Below are 15460 nucleotides of genomic sequence, written 5' to 3'. Positions count from 1 at the left end.
TGTTAGCCAGGATGGTCTCTATCTCCTGACCTCGTGATCCGCCCGTCTCGGCCTCCCAAAGTGCTGGGATTACAGGCGTGAGTCACCGCACCTGGCCAATGCTGCTCTTTTTAAATAACCCTCCCGGCCGGGCGCGGTGGCTCACGCCTGTAATCCCAGCACTTTGGGAGGCCGAGGCAGGTGGATCACGAGGTCGGGAGATCGAGACCATCCTGGCTAACCCGGTGAAACCCCGTCTCTACTAAAAAATACAAAAAACTAGCCGGCCGAGGTGGCTGGCGCCTGTAGTCCCAGCTACTCGGGAGGCTGAGCAGGAGAATGGCGGGAACCCGGGAGGCGGAGCTTGCAGTGAGCCGAGATCGCGCCACTGCACTCCAGCCTGGCGTCAGAGCGAGACTCCGTCTCAAAAACACCTAAAATTTAATAACCCTCCTGAATCTCATGCAGTGCTAGAGAGAATGTGAAGAGTTCGATGTGGCTGGTGGGAATGGCTGTCAGCCCCGCAGTAAACAACTCTGTAACACCGGGAATGCAGAATCCCAGGTGCGGAAGGGCTGAGCCCATGAAGAACAGAGGCACGATCAGATCCAGGCCTCACAACTGCTCCCTGATTCCCGTGCCCCCACTCCCATCCAGCTCATCCACCGCAGGGCGCTGCCCAAAAACACACGAGCCTCAGTAGTCGGCCTCCGTGATGGCATCCTCATCACGTCGGGCCACAAATCCACCCTGTCACCCTCTTCACAGGCTCTGCCTCTCCAACGAGGCTTCAAATTCCCAAGACCGAATGTCTGCTGCTTGTTTCTACCTGTTACTCTTCCATGATAAGCAAATAAACATTCAACTCAAGATTTAAGTACGTAATTCTAACATTCTGAACCCAGCTGGAAGGCGCCTGGGAGAGTCCCAGTCTCCGCAGGATCCGCCGGACCCAGCACTGCTCTGTTCACTTGTCCTCTCCTGTCCCCTCCAGCCATGCACAGGTCTGACCTCCATCCCACCAGCCCTGGGCCTTCGCCCCTTCTCTTCCCTGGCGGAACTCCTTCCACTGATCTGTTCCTGGCTGCTTTCCCATCGATTTCACGATTTGAACACAGGTAACACCTACTCAGCAAGGCCTTCCCTGACTCCCCGCCCAGGCCTTGTTTCATTGGCAGGAAAAGCCTCCTACCAGCCTTGTTTCCACGGGAAGTAAATTTACACAGCCCTTTAAAGTTGACAAAGCTTTCTGACCAAATTTATCTACCATGGGAGTGGCCTGGTGACAAACACAGGATCCTACAGAGGGGGATGCTGATGCTTACAGAGGCCGAGGAAGGCTCCAAAGTCCGTCAGGTCCACACAGCATGCACCTCGAGCGTGGAGGGCAAACCTCCTAACAGGCGTGCCCAACTCTGACTAGTGTGTGACCAGAATATGCCCCCAGCCTACTGGGGCGAACGAAGACTCCCCATCACGCAGGTCAGATGCTGTAGCCCAAACGTGCACCTGCTACACCCTGAGACAAACACCTGTGGAGTAGAGAGATCATTCCACCAATTCCCTTCCAAAGGCTCCCGCAGGACATGCTGCCTCCTTCAACATGCAGAAAACCAATGCTTTGTAAAAGCAAATTATCTTCACCTTCCCAACATATTTCACACCGTCTCTCCACTAGACCAGAGGGCTCTGCCCTTGGAAGGCACGGATCTGTGTCCAATCAGCCTGGCAGCCCATCCCCGCACACAGGAGGTCCCTGGCCAGTGCTCAAGGGGTTGTGCGAAATGACGCAGTGGAAGGGAGTGCCCCTCACAGCCCCACACTGATCACTCCTTACCCGGCCCGCTACCATGGCCTGTGTGCAGTTTCTTCAGCACTTAATGCTTTAGAAGCACTTGGACCCACCTTATCCCTCTTGAGCTTCCATCAGAGGCTATGGTGTGAATGTCACCGCCCCTACTTGGCAGATGAGGACACCGAGCTCCAAGACCCCAGAGGCCAAGAGAGGGACAGCGAGCCTCAGGGCTGGCGCTCTGCCCCCTCCGGCCCCTCCACCCTCTCCACACTCTCTGCCCCCGCCGCGGTCCATCTGCCAGGCTCTCCCAGCGAGGAGGAACCTCTGTTCTGGAACTGTTCCACCCGCTGACCCTCAGACACATAAAAAGGGAGGCAGAGGAACCTACAGAAGTCCTCACTTCGTGTCACTGACAGGCTCCTGGAAACGGTGGCTTGAAGCGGAAGGACACATAACAAAAGCAGTTTTTTTCCCGCATCCACGTTGTAAGGAAATGATGTTGACAGAAACGTGGTTATCTGAGGACGTGCTGTCTTCTTTGCGCTTCACATGGCAGTTTGCAGAAACCATTGAGGCCGTGCAGTGAGGGCTTTCTGCACAGGGCGGGCAGCCTCCCTCACCTCCTGTCCCCTCCTCTTCGTGACACATGCGAAGGGGTCACCTTGACCAACATGGCTTCAAACGGCGTGTGTCCACTTAAATATGCACTTTTTTTTTTTTTTTTTTTTGAGACGGAGTCTCACTCTGTCGCCCGGGCTGGAGTGCAGTGGCCGGATCTCAGCTCACTGCAAGCTCCGCCTCCTGGGTTTACACCATTCTCCTGCCTCAGCCTCCCGAGTAGCTGGGACTACAGGCACCCGCCACCTCGCCCGGCTAGCTTTTGTATTTTTTAGTAGAGACGGGGTTTCACCGTGTTAGCCAGGATGGTCTCGAACTCCTGACCTTGTGATCTGCCCGTCTTGGCCTCCCAAAGTGCTGGGATTACAGGCTTGAGCCACCGCGCCCGGCCAATACGCACATTTTTTCAACAAATGTATTGGGAAATTTTTTGGAGATATGTGACAATTTGAAAAAACTTGCGAATGAGCCACACGGCCTAGAAATATCCAAAAAATTAAGGAAAGGCATGTCATGAATGCAGAGACCATATGTAGACGCTATTTCATCATTTACTACCACAAAATATACACAAATCTATTATAAAAAGTTACAATGCATCAAAACGCACACCCACAAAACTTGCAGACCACACACAGCACCATTCACAGCAGAGAGAAAGGTAAACCACTGTCAGGATACAGGATAAGCCGGGGCCTAGAGGCTCATGGCTATAATCCAAGCACTTTGGGAGGCTGAGGCTGGTGGATCACTTGAGCCCAGGAGTTTAAGACCAGTCTGGGCAACATAGGGAGACCCTGTCTCTGCGAAATATTTTAAAATTAGCCAGGCATGGTGGTCCCAGCTACTCAGCAGGTCGAGGTGGGAGAACGACTTGAGCTCGGGAGGTCAAGGTTGCAGTGAGCAGAGACTACACCATTGCACTCCAGCCTGGGTAGAGTGAGACCCTGTCTCAAAAAAAGAAAAGAAAAGAAAAGAAAATGAAAAAAGAAAATCACGGAGGAGAAAGGACATCTGCCTGAACAGGTATTTTTATGCAGGAGAAAGTGCCCTATTCGGGAAAAAAATGCCACGAAGGACATGAATTAGAAAGGAAGAGGTGCAAGCACCGGCTGGGAGAGGCCAATTCTGCAGTTTTGCACATGCTGCCGGGTGTATCGGCAGGACCGCCCTTACCTATAATTAGAGCTCCTAACCCTTGAGCCTTGAATAAGAAAGGCAAACACCAGCTGCCAGTCTTCTGGTTGCACGAGAAGGCCCAGGCAATGAGACACACTTTTCCGGAGTGGTTCCACGGACGCTTTGTCCCTGAAGCCAGGAAGTCCTTCCGCTAAGGGGCTGCCTCTTGCAGTGATTTGATCTTGCTCAATGCCCCCGGCCACCAAGAACTCATGAGTTGAACACCGAAGGCTTCATCAGTCTACCTGCCCCCAGACACAGTGAGCCTTACTCTAGATCTGGGGTCCTAAGGCCCTTTAGGGCTCATCACACAGTCCTCTCAGGACGGCCAACATGGTGGCAGAGAACCTCACAGAGGGAACATCACGACAGCGGGAAGGACGGCACGACAGAAGATGCCCTCGTTGCTACAGGAAGAGCCGTGAAGGCCGTCGAGCTGGAGAAAACTGTGTCCATAGGCTGTGCCTGACCTCACAGGATTTATGACAGAGCCAATCAAGGAGACCACGAGAGAGTGTGGATGTGGCCAAAAGGGCAGGGGAGAAGGGTTCCATGCGATGAAGCGTGGAGAAACTGAAGAGCTAACAGATACCACACCAGAGGAATGAACAGAAGACGACGCTGTGGATCCAAGTGCCTCCGAATCAGGGTCAAACACAAACGCAGCCCATCACACCAGGGCCAAACACAAACGCAGCCCATCACACCAGGGCCAAACACAAACGCAGCCCATCACACCAGGGCCAAACAAACGCGGCCCATCACACCAGTGCCAAACACAAACGCAGCCCATCACACCAGGGCCAAACACAAACTCAGCCCATCACCTGGCAGAAGGACTCTCATCACTCAAGATGGTTTCTGGTTTCTTCCACGACGTGGACCCTTTTCTAAAACAAGCACTAAAACTAAAGCAAACAGTGGAAGGAGGACTGGGACCACACACAAACAGTTTAGAGAAATAAAAAGCAAAAAAGCCAGACAGAAAGAATGACGTACCTCCATGAAGTGACATGGAACACGTCTGCCTCCCTTCTACTGCCTCCACCTCCTCTACCGCTGCCACCTGGGGCAGCCCAGGCAGGACAAAGGCCTTTGTAAGGGTCCGCCTAGGACACTTCCCGAGCAGAAGGCCTACTTCTCTTTTGTACGACCATCTTCTCTATCTTGCTTTACCATAAGAACACAGTACGGAACATGTGTAACACCCAGAGTTTGTGTCAATCGACCATTTGTTACCGGTAAGGCTTCCAGTCAACGGTGGGCTATGAGCTCGGTTTTTGGAGAGTCACAGGTTATATACACATTTTTCACTGTACAGGAGCTGGCACCCCCCAGTCCCCAAGTTGTCTGAGGGTCAACTGTACATGTAATGGAGTGCTGCCCTTCTAACTGACCCTGGAGGGCAGCCCCGACGTAACCGGCAGACGTCCCACACCTTTTCCAGCTCAGAGTTGACAACGCACCATCCCAGAGCAATGGCGGCAAATTCTTTTTGGCCTGACAAAGAGACACTTAGTGGAGAAAAAGGTGACAGAGTTCACACAGCCCCTTCAGGCTAGCACGCCAGCACCCGGGAGCCGTCCTGGGCGTGAGGCTGCTGTCACTAAGACCTCTCCTATGGACCTCGCACCAGCAGGCGGAGACGGAAGCAGGGCCCTGGAGGAAGCCCCAACGGCCACTCCCCGCTTGGGAGCAAGGCTGGTCTCCACGAGGCCCCCCAGCTCCATTGCGCCCGCCCCAGCCTCATCGTGCCACACCCCAGCGACCACAGGTGAGTCTGCGTCTCTTGCTCTGTCCTGTCCCCACACATCTGGGCTGTGTGACCCTGCTCCCTTTACCGGGCTCGTTCCTATTTGCCCTACAGGTCTCCACCCAAATGCCACTTCCTCTGGGAGTCTACCCTGACCGCTGTTCAACTGGGTCCCCACCCAAGGCCCATGGTCAGCAGACCCTCCTTCCAGGTAGAGACCCAGCCAGGAGGTCCAGCTTCACATCCGGCTCTGCTGCTTGCTGGGTTTTGAGAACTGGGGCAAGTTACAATCTCTTCTTGCCTCGGCGGCTCCATCTATAAAATGGAGATGCCAAGGAAGATCCATCTTCCAAGGGCAGTGTGAGGCTCGGCCGGGTCAGAGGCACACGTGCTGGCACAGCAACCGCCCGGAACAGGGCCAGGACCAACAAGCCCACTCGAAGGCCATGCCCCCACGATAGCCACACCTGCAGGGACCAGGGACACTGCCGGGCCCTTACGGGGAGTGACGACCAAGGAAGGAGAGAAGGAGGGAAGACAACTCAGGCTGGCAGAGCAGGAGGGGAGGCGGCTGCAGGAACCCCTCGAGTCAGGGACACCGTCACCCAGAAGACGAGAGGAAGCCCTGAGCGGGGCTCGGGCCGGTTCACAAGAGGCTGCAGATCTTGGTATGGACTTTGTTCTTTGTCTCAACAGCCACGGGCGGCCACTGATGTGTGTGGAGAACTCAAACACCATGACGTCCGAGTGAAGGAAGACGGGCGGCCGAAGAGCATAGAGTGTCGGCGTCAGCCAGAGCCCTGAAGACCACCTGCTCCTTCACCCTCGGGCTGGGCCACACCCAGGCGACCCGTGGAGCTCTGGTGGCTACAGAGGCAGCATGGCCCAGTGGTGGCCAGGGCTGAGCCGTCTCTTCTCCATATCCAAGGCCACAGACTCTGGGTACACAGAAAGGAGTGGGTCTCACTGGCTGAGTGCCTGCAGGCACGTCCTCTACGAACATTTTCACCAGCGACACTCTCTGGCCTCAGCTTTGGGAGGAACTGAGCTGCGGAGAGCAGTTTCCATCATAAATATCAAGTATGGAACTGTTTCACAGCCACCTTAGCTGAAGGAGCATCCAGTCTCCCTCTGGTTCCGAAGTCACTGGAAATCAGGGTCAGGGCCGGGTGGGGGCGCTGCACCCCACCAAGTCAACCCAGACCTCTCCCAGTCTAGACTCTGCAAGACACCTGCCACCCACCACCTCCACTCAGCTGTCCCAGGCATTGTCCCAATGCTCCTGACCCTCCACCTCCTCCCCACTCCCTGCTCCACAGAGAGCCAGGTAGACAGTTCCCCTCCATGGGGCACCCGGAGACCGGACTGGCTGCTGCCCAAGGACAGAGGGAGGGGTGCGCCAGCTCCGGGGGAGACGCGCGGTGTGGGGAGATGAGGCAGATGCTAGGTGGCAATGGCGATGTTTCTCCTTCACCCGGACTGGATGGACATCCACAGGTGGAACCTGCCCTCTGAGACGGCAGCTGTCAGCTTAAATAGAGGAGGCAGAAAAAACCCACCTTGCTTTCCCCTGAGTTTTGGCCAATCTGAGGCTTTCCTCACGAGGACAGGAAGAGCCAGGGCTGCGGCATCACCCGAATCACAGGCCCGCTGGCCACACGGGTGCTCCGAAACCCAGCGTGCGCTCCAGACTCACATGGTGCACTCCACTGTGACACCTCTGATAAATAAAATACCAGGTGGATTCCCAGCGAGACGAATGCACACCTGGAGCCCGTCCTGGGCCGCCGTCACCTGGAGCCCATCCTGTGCCAGTGTCCAAGAAGAATTTTCTAAAAGCTAAACACGCGATTTTCACACAAACACAGAGTGAACACACGTCAACGACGTTCTTCAGTGGGACTGCTGAAGGAAACGGTGAGGCCAGCTGGGGAGCAGAGAATCGTGCTACCTGCCCCCAGGGACAGTGTGCAAAGAAACTGTCCTACTGGGCAAGAAAACCACAAACTTTGCGCTTTCCTTGTCTACTGGACAGACGCTGTTCACCCCTCTACCAGGAAAGGTCTGCGAGCTCATGCATACCCCAGAGCCTGGGCCCTTAGTCAGCAGTGAACAGCAGCATAAACACATAGATGTCCCCCAGGTCACAGCCCTCAGGCAAGCCTGTGCAACACCCCAACGTGATGCTGACAGGACACGAGACTCAGCTTTTGTCCTATTTCCAGGTTTTACCTAACATTTCCTTAGCAGCAGGATACAGAAAACTAGCTGACAGGGAAACCAACCAGTCAGGGGCCAGGAACAAGAGCCATGCCCTGGACAGGAGTGAAACGCGCTGCTCCACATCTCGGGCGTGTGCCCACCTCCCCGCACCCTCTCATGCTCCCAGGAGAGAGATATGGCCTTCGGTAACTTTTGCCCAAACACTGTCTACATGACCTGAAACCACAGTTCTACCAAGAAGGCAGAGTCTTCCCCTCTGTTCCCTGAGGATCCCTCAGACTTCAGGGAACCGTGAGCTGGCCTTCCAAAGACAATGCTCCCCGGGCCTCCTTCCCGCCTCGCAATCCAGGCCCTGAGCAAGCCCGGTGGGCGGCCTCCTCCCACCTGGCTGTGCCAACCCTCCCTCCGCCGCTCAGGCCCCAGCTGCCACTCACGGCCTGGCCTCTCACACATTCCACTGTCCTCCGCTGGTTTCTGGCCTTCAGTTCTCCAGAGAGCAGCCGGAGATTTTTACCTAGAAACCAGGTTTCCCTGCTTAAAATCGTTCTTTGGGGTTCTGTTGCTCAGGAAGAAGACAAGCACTGTACACTGAGCCCGCATCTGCCTGCTGCCGGGCCCTCAGGGACCTCGTGGTCGCCCCCTTGTTACAGAGGCCCACAGCCCTGAACCTGCATCTGCCTGCTGCTGGGCCCTCAGGGACCTCGTGGTTGCCCCCTTGAGCAATCAAGGCCCTATCAAAGTCCTTTTAGCCGAGCATGGTGGTACCTGCCCATTGTCCCAGCTACTTAGGACACTGAGGCAGAAGGGTCTCTTGAGCCCAGGAGTTCTAAGCCAACCCGGCCCACAAAGAGAGACCGGTCTCTAAAACAAAAGGCCCCCTGGACACTGCAGTCTTGGCTGTCTCGGGGCCTCTCTGCTGGCCATGCCCCTGGCAGGACCTTTACCTCGCAGCTCCTCTCCCAAGTCGCTGCCGTCTGATGCCTTGCTCTACCACCCAGAGCCACTCCAGTTTCTTTCTAATCGGTCTATTCATTTTTCTAGGCTTACAATCTATAGGTAACTTATTTATTTTATTTTGAGACAGGTCTCGCTCTGTCACCCAGGCTGGAGTGCAGGAGCGTGATCACGGCTCACTGTAGCCTCAACTTCCCGGGCTCAAGTGATCTTCCCATCTCAGCCTCCCAAGTGGCTGGGACCACAGGAGTGGGGAATCTTGCAATGTTGCCCAGGCTGGTCTTGAACTCCCGGGCTCAAGTGATCCTCCCACCTTCCGAAGTGCTGGGATTACAGGCGTGAGCCACTGCGCCGGCCACTTCCTTGTTTCATTTGTTTTCCTGTTGACTGTCAGCTGCTCCCTCTAAAGCACAGGCTTCCTCAGGCAGGGACCTCCCTGCTTTGTTCCCTGCTGTTCCTCCAAGCTCTCCAAAGCCTGGGGCTGGGAGAGCACGCAGCGCAAATTCATCCCAGAGTTTGAATTCACACAGAGCCCCTGCACACACTGCAGGGCCAGGAAAGTCCAGCTCCACTAGTCCACAGGGGCAGCACCTCGACCTGCCTCGGCAGAGCTATGCTCCCAACAACACTATCCCACGCAGGGTCGGTCCTGGTGAAGGGGCCTGCAGGCACCCCACGACGCCTTTGTCTGCCCTTGAAAGAACGCCAGCCCGTGTGCTCGGGGAAGGCTGAGCAGATGAGGGAGAATTTCAGTTACATGGGCCGCCCTCAGCAGCTGAACAGGCGCCAGGAGTCCCGGCAAGGACCCGGCAGATGGACGGTATTCACGGCAACACAAAAGATATGGCAGTCCATCTTATCAAATCAAACACAAAACACGTAAAAGGCTTAGCTTCAGGGCACTGGCCTCATTCAACGGGTACCCTCCCCTTCTCCTGCCCTGCCCACCTGTCCAGCTCTGAACCTCTAAAACTGAATGCAAATGGCCTGCTTTCACTGGGCCTCTGGGGTTAGAGCTGGCTGAGAGGCACAGGGTGTGGGCAGGGGCGGGGGTGTCCAACCCAGAGCAGCCAGGGGCTTCCAAAGGGAGGCAGAAATGAGACTGCAGGCCTATTCTCACTTCCGCTCAAGAGTCTGGCTATTTTAGTACTCCAGTCTTAAAAATACTTCGGAAATAATTAAGCTTCTATATATAGCAGACAAACATTTATTTCAAATGTGCTTGTCAAATAACTCTGATACTGAATCTAACAAGATTTAACTCTTTGACGGCTGCCTGTCATGTTCTAATGAAAAAGTCTATAGAAGTCTAACGTATAGTGAAGTATCAATTAGTTCTAGAAAATGATTACAGTAAAGACGAAATCATCTCCCAAGCTTAAATGCAACTAGAGAGCTGTGTTTAAGGGACAGAGCTCCACCGCGGCCTCTCCTTCCTGAGTCAGGGCCACACTGGGGTCTCGAACTCCGCACGCCAGCCCCTGGAGAAGACCCTCTGCGTGGAGCCCCCTCTCGGCTGAACAAAGGTCTTCTTAGCTAAGCTCCAAGTTCAAGGTACAAGTTTGGAATAACAGGCCTGGGTAGAAATGAAATGAAACCCGCCTAGCAACCAGGAGAGCCTAACACAAATCACCTAGAAGCTGCCAAGGGCTGGTCTGAGACAACCTGGGCGCACGCTATGGTCACCTCCTTTGCGGACTGAGGGCAGGGCTGGGTCCCGTGGACTCTTGATCCCCAGCATTTAGCTCAAATCCGTTAAACCACAACTACACGGTCCTCAGCCTCGAAGGGTGCTCCAGGGTGACAGCAATTCCAATGCTGCTTATTTCTCAGGAGGGAACGAGTCCCTCAGCCCGTCCTCCATCGGGAAGCCCAAGCAGTGCTTGCGACCTGGGTCACCCAAGGCACGACGACCGCACTACACAGCAGAGACGGCTCCCTGAATGTGGCGTAAGGCCCTCTTAGCGAACCATCCCGTCTCACTTCAATAACAAGCAAGTGGTCTACAGCTCTTGGTGGACTCTCAGCGCACCAACCACAGCCACTGGGGAGGCCAGCAGGGAGGCCGGTTGCTCCGAAGCACCATCCTTTATGTGAAATACCCAGGCGTTCGCCACAGCGGGGCTGCATTAGGCCATTTCTGGGCCCATAAAGAGACGGGAGGCCTCCTGTCCCACCCTTCCTCCTTCCACCCTTTCCATCCCCACGAGTCCAGTGAGCATCCAGCGGCTCTCAGGGCCGTCAGCCCCGCCAGATGCCCGCTGACACCTGTATGTCCCCCTCCCTCTGGCCCTTATTGTTTCTTTCTCCAGTAAACAGACAATGAGCCTGTGGGGAACACCAAGTTCTAATTCATCTCCAAGAAGCCTGTAGCCTAGTCGAGTAGATAAGAAACCACACCAAGTGGGACAGAGGAGCTGGCAGCAATCACAGAGTGCCCTTCCCTTCCTTCAGGAGACGTGGGATGTGCCCAACCCCCACCCATCCTGTACAAAGACACAGGAATGAACTGCCAGGGCTCCAGGTCACCCACACCTGGACACCCATCCTGGCCTGTCACTCAGCTGCATGACCGTGACTATCCCACACAACCTCAGGTGCTATCACCTGCAACATGAGCGCCCTCCTGAGGACAGGTGTGGGAGGACTCGGCCTGTCCCAGGCAACCTCACGTGCTATCACCTGCAACATGAGCGCTACTGCCTTCCTGAGGACAGGTGTGGGAGGACTCGGCCTGTTGTGGGTGGCGGCCTGCCCTGCTTTCTCAGGCTGACCAAGTGAAGGAGATGGGAGGGAACAGGCAGCAGGGCCATACAGGGCTCACGGAGACACAGGCCCTGCCTTTAGGGTGCATCCTCTTGCCCACTCAAGACTGCAGAGGCATTTCAGAGATCTCACTGGTCAGACAGGCCAAAGTGTAGCCCCAGGCCCCGGTGTCTCATCTTCCATCACAAACCCAGCAACCATCACTGCCAGGCAGATCTTCAGGAACTCAGCAAGGTTTTGTTCTGCAAAGTACTTAGAAGTGACAGGCTTAAGCCAAATCTCCACCAACACTAGAATGACATTGGGTCACACCAAACAGTAGTACACCTTTTGTTTGTTAAGCCACCTTCTTATAAGGAAAAACATTTATTTTCCCAACCTTGAAAATGCCAGTCAAGAGCTAAAGTTCAATCCAAATTTTTGAGGAAAACAAACGTGCCCTAAGCTGTGGGGAAAAGGCCTCTAAGAGCGGCCCTGGCCTGTCCTGCTCTTTCCAGCTGCAGGCTCCTGGGGAGCAGAGCCCACACCTTACCATCCTCTCCAGCAGCTACAGGCGTGGAGAATGCAGGGCGTGGCGGGTGCCAGCCAGGGGGATCGGTGGGAGGAGGTGGCTGGACACTCTAGGTCGAAGTGGGGGCCCAAGCCATGGCCTGTGTGCCCCCAGGGGATCAGCAGGATGACCTAAGTCACAGGTGACTGATCAGGGCCACAGGTGACTGATCTGAGTCAGGTCAACAGGGACATAAGAAAACATGAGAATGCTGACAATGGGAATGATGACTGCATGCAGCCAGACCTATCACTGCCACGGGCAGTGGGCGCCCTATCCCTGTGGGACAGCTCCATGCAGGGATGACAGACAGGGAGCCAGGTGCCAAGCAGACAGTTCTGACCTGGCAGGTCTGGGCTGGGGCTGAATAGCAGGCATTTCTTTTTTTTTTTTTTTTTTTTTTGAGACGAAGTCTCGCTCTGTTGCCCAGGCTGGAGTGCAGTGGCGCGATCTCCACTCACTGCAAGCTCCGCCTTCCAGGTTTACGCCATTCTCCTGCCTCAGCCTCCCAAGTAGCTGGGACTACAGGCGCCCGCCACCTCGCCCGGCTAGATTTTGTATTTTTTTAGTAGAGACGGGGTTTCACCGTGTTAGCCAGGATGGTCTTGATCTCCTGACCTCATGATCCGCCCGTCTCGGCCTCCCAAAGTGCTGGGATTACAGGCTTGAGGCACCGCGCCTGGCCGAGAAGCAGGCATTTCTAACAAGTACCCAAGTGGCCCCACTTTGAGAGCTGCAGCCTCAGTGCCTCCTCAGTGCCGAGGGCTTTTCACCCCTTTCTACCCGGCCTCCACCCCCGACAAGCCTCTTGGGCACAGCTTGCCTCTCAGGACTGTAAACCAAAAATAAAATCCTGAGTCCCCTGACTAACTGAACTGAACCCCCTCTCGGCCAAGGAGACCCCAGGGCAACCTGCGGAAACAAATTCCAGGCCCTGAAGGCAAGGGAGGTCACTCACGCCTGGCTGTAACCACCTCCCTTTGGAGTTTAGGCAGAGCTGACCAGCGTGAATGAAACAGAGGTCACAAACAGCACAGCCTCACCAGCAATGACACCAAACTCCAGCCTGACTCGGGTACAGCACCTCATGATAGATAGCAAACCCTGAAGGAAATCAAAATATTTCACCCCCAAATACATTTATTTCCTTGACATATTTGAAATGGTCCTGCAAAGCTGTCTTTTGTGAGGGAAATTTGCATCTGTAGGGAATCTCCCTCCCTTTCTAGGTCTTTCCTGAATCTAGGAGACATTTAATGAGTCTGACAGCATTAAGGTCTGAAAAGAGACATTTACCCTCTATTGTCCCCAAGGCTGCTGCCTGTGAGGCTTCATTTACTTAACCTTGGCCTCCACAGCCCCTTTAGCTTAACTCAAGCATTTCTCTCTGCTGACTTCAAGTCTTTAGACAAAGCTTAACTCTTTCAACCAACTGCTAATCAGAATCCACCTATGATCTGTAAATCTACCCCTTCCTATACCTTACATGTACTGATTTATGTTTCTCTGCCTATAACTTCTGTCTCTCTAAAATGTATAAAATCAAATTAACATGACTGCCTGGAGCACACTTTCTTAGGACCTCTTGATACTCTTCCCCGGGCCACGGCCACTCCATTCATTGGCTCAGAACAAACCTCTTTCAATATTTTATAGTTTGGCTTTTTAGCCAACAGGACCCTCTGCCTGGGCTCCCCGAAGCCCTCTCCCTGCTGCCTGGTCAGGCCACCCGCTGTCTTTCACTTTCAGCCATATCCTCCTCCAGTCTCAGTCTCAGGCCCAAGCCTGTTCTTCCTGCTGTGACTGGGAAGACAGTCAGACCCTCTAAAGGAACCTTATTGAGTTGAGTTAATCCCACCACTGGGTATGGAGGTTACTGTGTGGCTCTCAGGAGTGGCCTTCCTTCTGGGCTCCGGGGACAGTTCTCAAGGCTGCCTAAGTGCTGCTTCAGCTACAGAATCTGCAATATTTGAATCTGGTTACCATCTTTAGACTTCAGCGACTCAAGCGAAAAAAAAAAAAAAATCAAACCCAAAACCCACAAAAAAGCAAAACAGGTGACAAAGTCCTGCCAGGGCCACCTGCATTTTAATAAAACATAACTGTTTCTGCCACTGAATAACACACAAGAACTGAAGGGTTCTCTACACGATTGAATTGTTTTCCTAAAAGCAGTGTCTGAAAACCCCACTGAACAGTTTTTCTGTCTTTCTATTCCAGTCTCGACCTCAGTTCTGAGTCAGGTCAACAGGGACATAAAAAAACATGAGATCAAAGAGGAGGAACCCATTAGAATCAAAAGGCCCCATCACCGTGAGGTAAGAGGAGAATGCATTTTAAAGATAACCACTTACAATCACATACAAAAGCCCTATTTAGACTTGAGAAAAAAAAGATTTCTTTACAAATCTGTTTGGCGATGAGAAAAATACAGCAGGATTGGGTATAAGACATAAAAACAAAGGTGCAGGAAGAAAGAACAGCAATTTGTTACAGCTCTTGCCCACTGAAACATGTAATTAGAGGTTAGCACAACACAGGAAGCCCTGCCAAACCTCATTGGCTCGGGAGGACCTCCTACTTCAGTGATTTAAATTCCATTTTAAGGGAAGGGTGTGGTGAATGCCCCTCCCACGCCAACTCTGACCTGTAGAGCAGGCGAGTAACTTCGTGACTAACAACGTGCGACCAAATGAAAGCACTAAACAGTAAAGTGTGGAACACTACCGGCAGTTTGGTGAAACATTTCTCAAAGGCTGTGCATCTGTGATCAAGGAACCCACCAAAGAAATGCTTTGTAGAGTTAAAAAAAAAAAAAAATGCTTTGTAGGTTATTGTGGGTTATGATAGAGAAGTCTCCAGAGTATTTGCATCGCTAAGTTGTGGGTTCACTCTGAGCACCCACTATATAGCCAGCTATCCGAACCAGGAAGTTAATGATGAAGGTTTAAAGGGAATGAGGCAGCTACGAGTGTGGAATAGAAATGAGGGATTCTCAGAGAACAGGAATTCTAGGCACTGATGTGGAATAACTGGGGATGGGGTGTGTGGACGCCAGGAAACAGCTAGGGTAGGAGGTCTGGCAGGTCAATGAAGTTATTGGGGCTCAAAACACAGGTATTTTGAGAGCTCGGATACGGGAGGGCTTCCCTATCCCCAAGTGTGCGGTGAGGGCTGCGGGAAAATGGTTTCATTTTGACTTGTGACAGCCCGACTCGCCAGGATCTAACCTGGGGAAGACGTGGGGAGCAGCTGGCTTAGTTCCCTGCCCCTGGAAAGGCCAGGGTTGATCCGAGTGGGGTGCCTCTATGGAGCAGGGGCTGGCTCCGCGGTAAGGAAAGAAAAACGGGAGAGGGGCCCCGGGACCCGCCTTCTGGGGCGATCGCGGGGGGTCCTGGAAGGCCGCGGTCCCGGGGGTCGGGGTCCCCGCGCGGGGCGCGCCTCACCTCGCACATCCCCGGCCAGGGCCCGCCAGGTGGGCGCGTAGCCGATGCAGTGGCCACACCACGACGAGTAGAACTGCACGAGCCACGCGGCCGAGCTGTTGGCGGTGGCCCCGCGCACGCTGCCGCTGTCCAGCACCCACACTGCGTCCTCGCCCGCGCGGTACAGCCGCGCCGCCCCGCCCGCGCCCGGCCCTGCC

The 15460-nt window shown here is 54.2% G+C and overlaps 1 protein-coding gene across 1 annotated transcript in view; it reads right to left on the bottom strand.

The window, feature by feature from the left end:
* Positions 1–15460, bottom strand: part of LOC108542846 (sulfhydryl oxidase 2-like) — a 24519-nt gene that overhangs the window by 7762 nt on the left and 1297 nt on the right. Inside the window, exon 2 of the mRNA XM_017893002.1 lies at positions 15264–15455. Coding sequence (XP_017748491.1) covers positions 15264–15455 — 192 coding nt within the window. The remainder of the gene's footprint in view (positions 1–15263; positions 15456–15460) is intronic.

Source organism: Rhinopithecus bieti, unplaced genomic scaffold (assembly GCF_001698545.2).
Source record: "Rhinopithecus bieti isolate Rb0 unplaced genomic scaffold, ASM169854v2 scaffold_23276, whole genome shotgun sequence".
NCBI classification, from domain to species: domain Eukaryota; kingdom Metazoa; phylum Chordata; class Mammalia; order Primates; family Cercopithecidae; genus Rhinopithecus; species Rhinopithecus bieti.
This window is presented reverse-complemented; position numbering and strand designations above follow the sequence as displayed.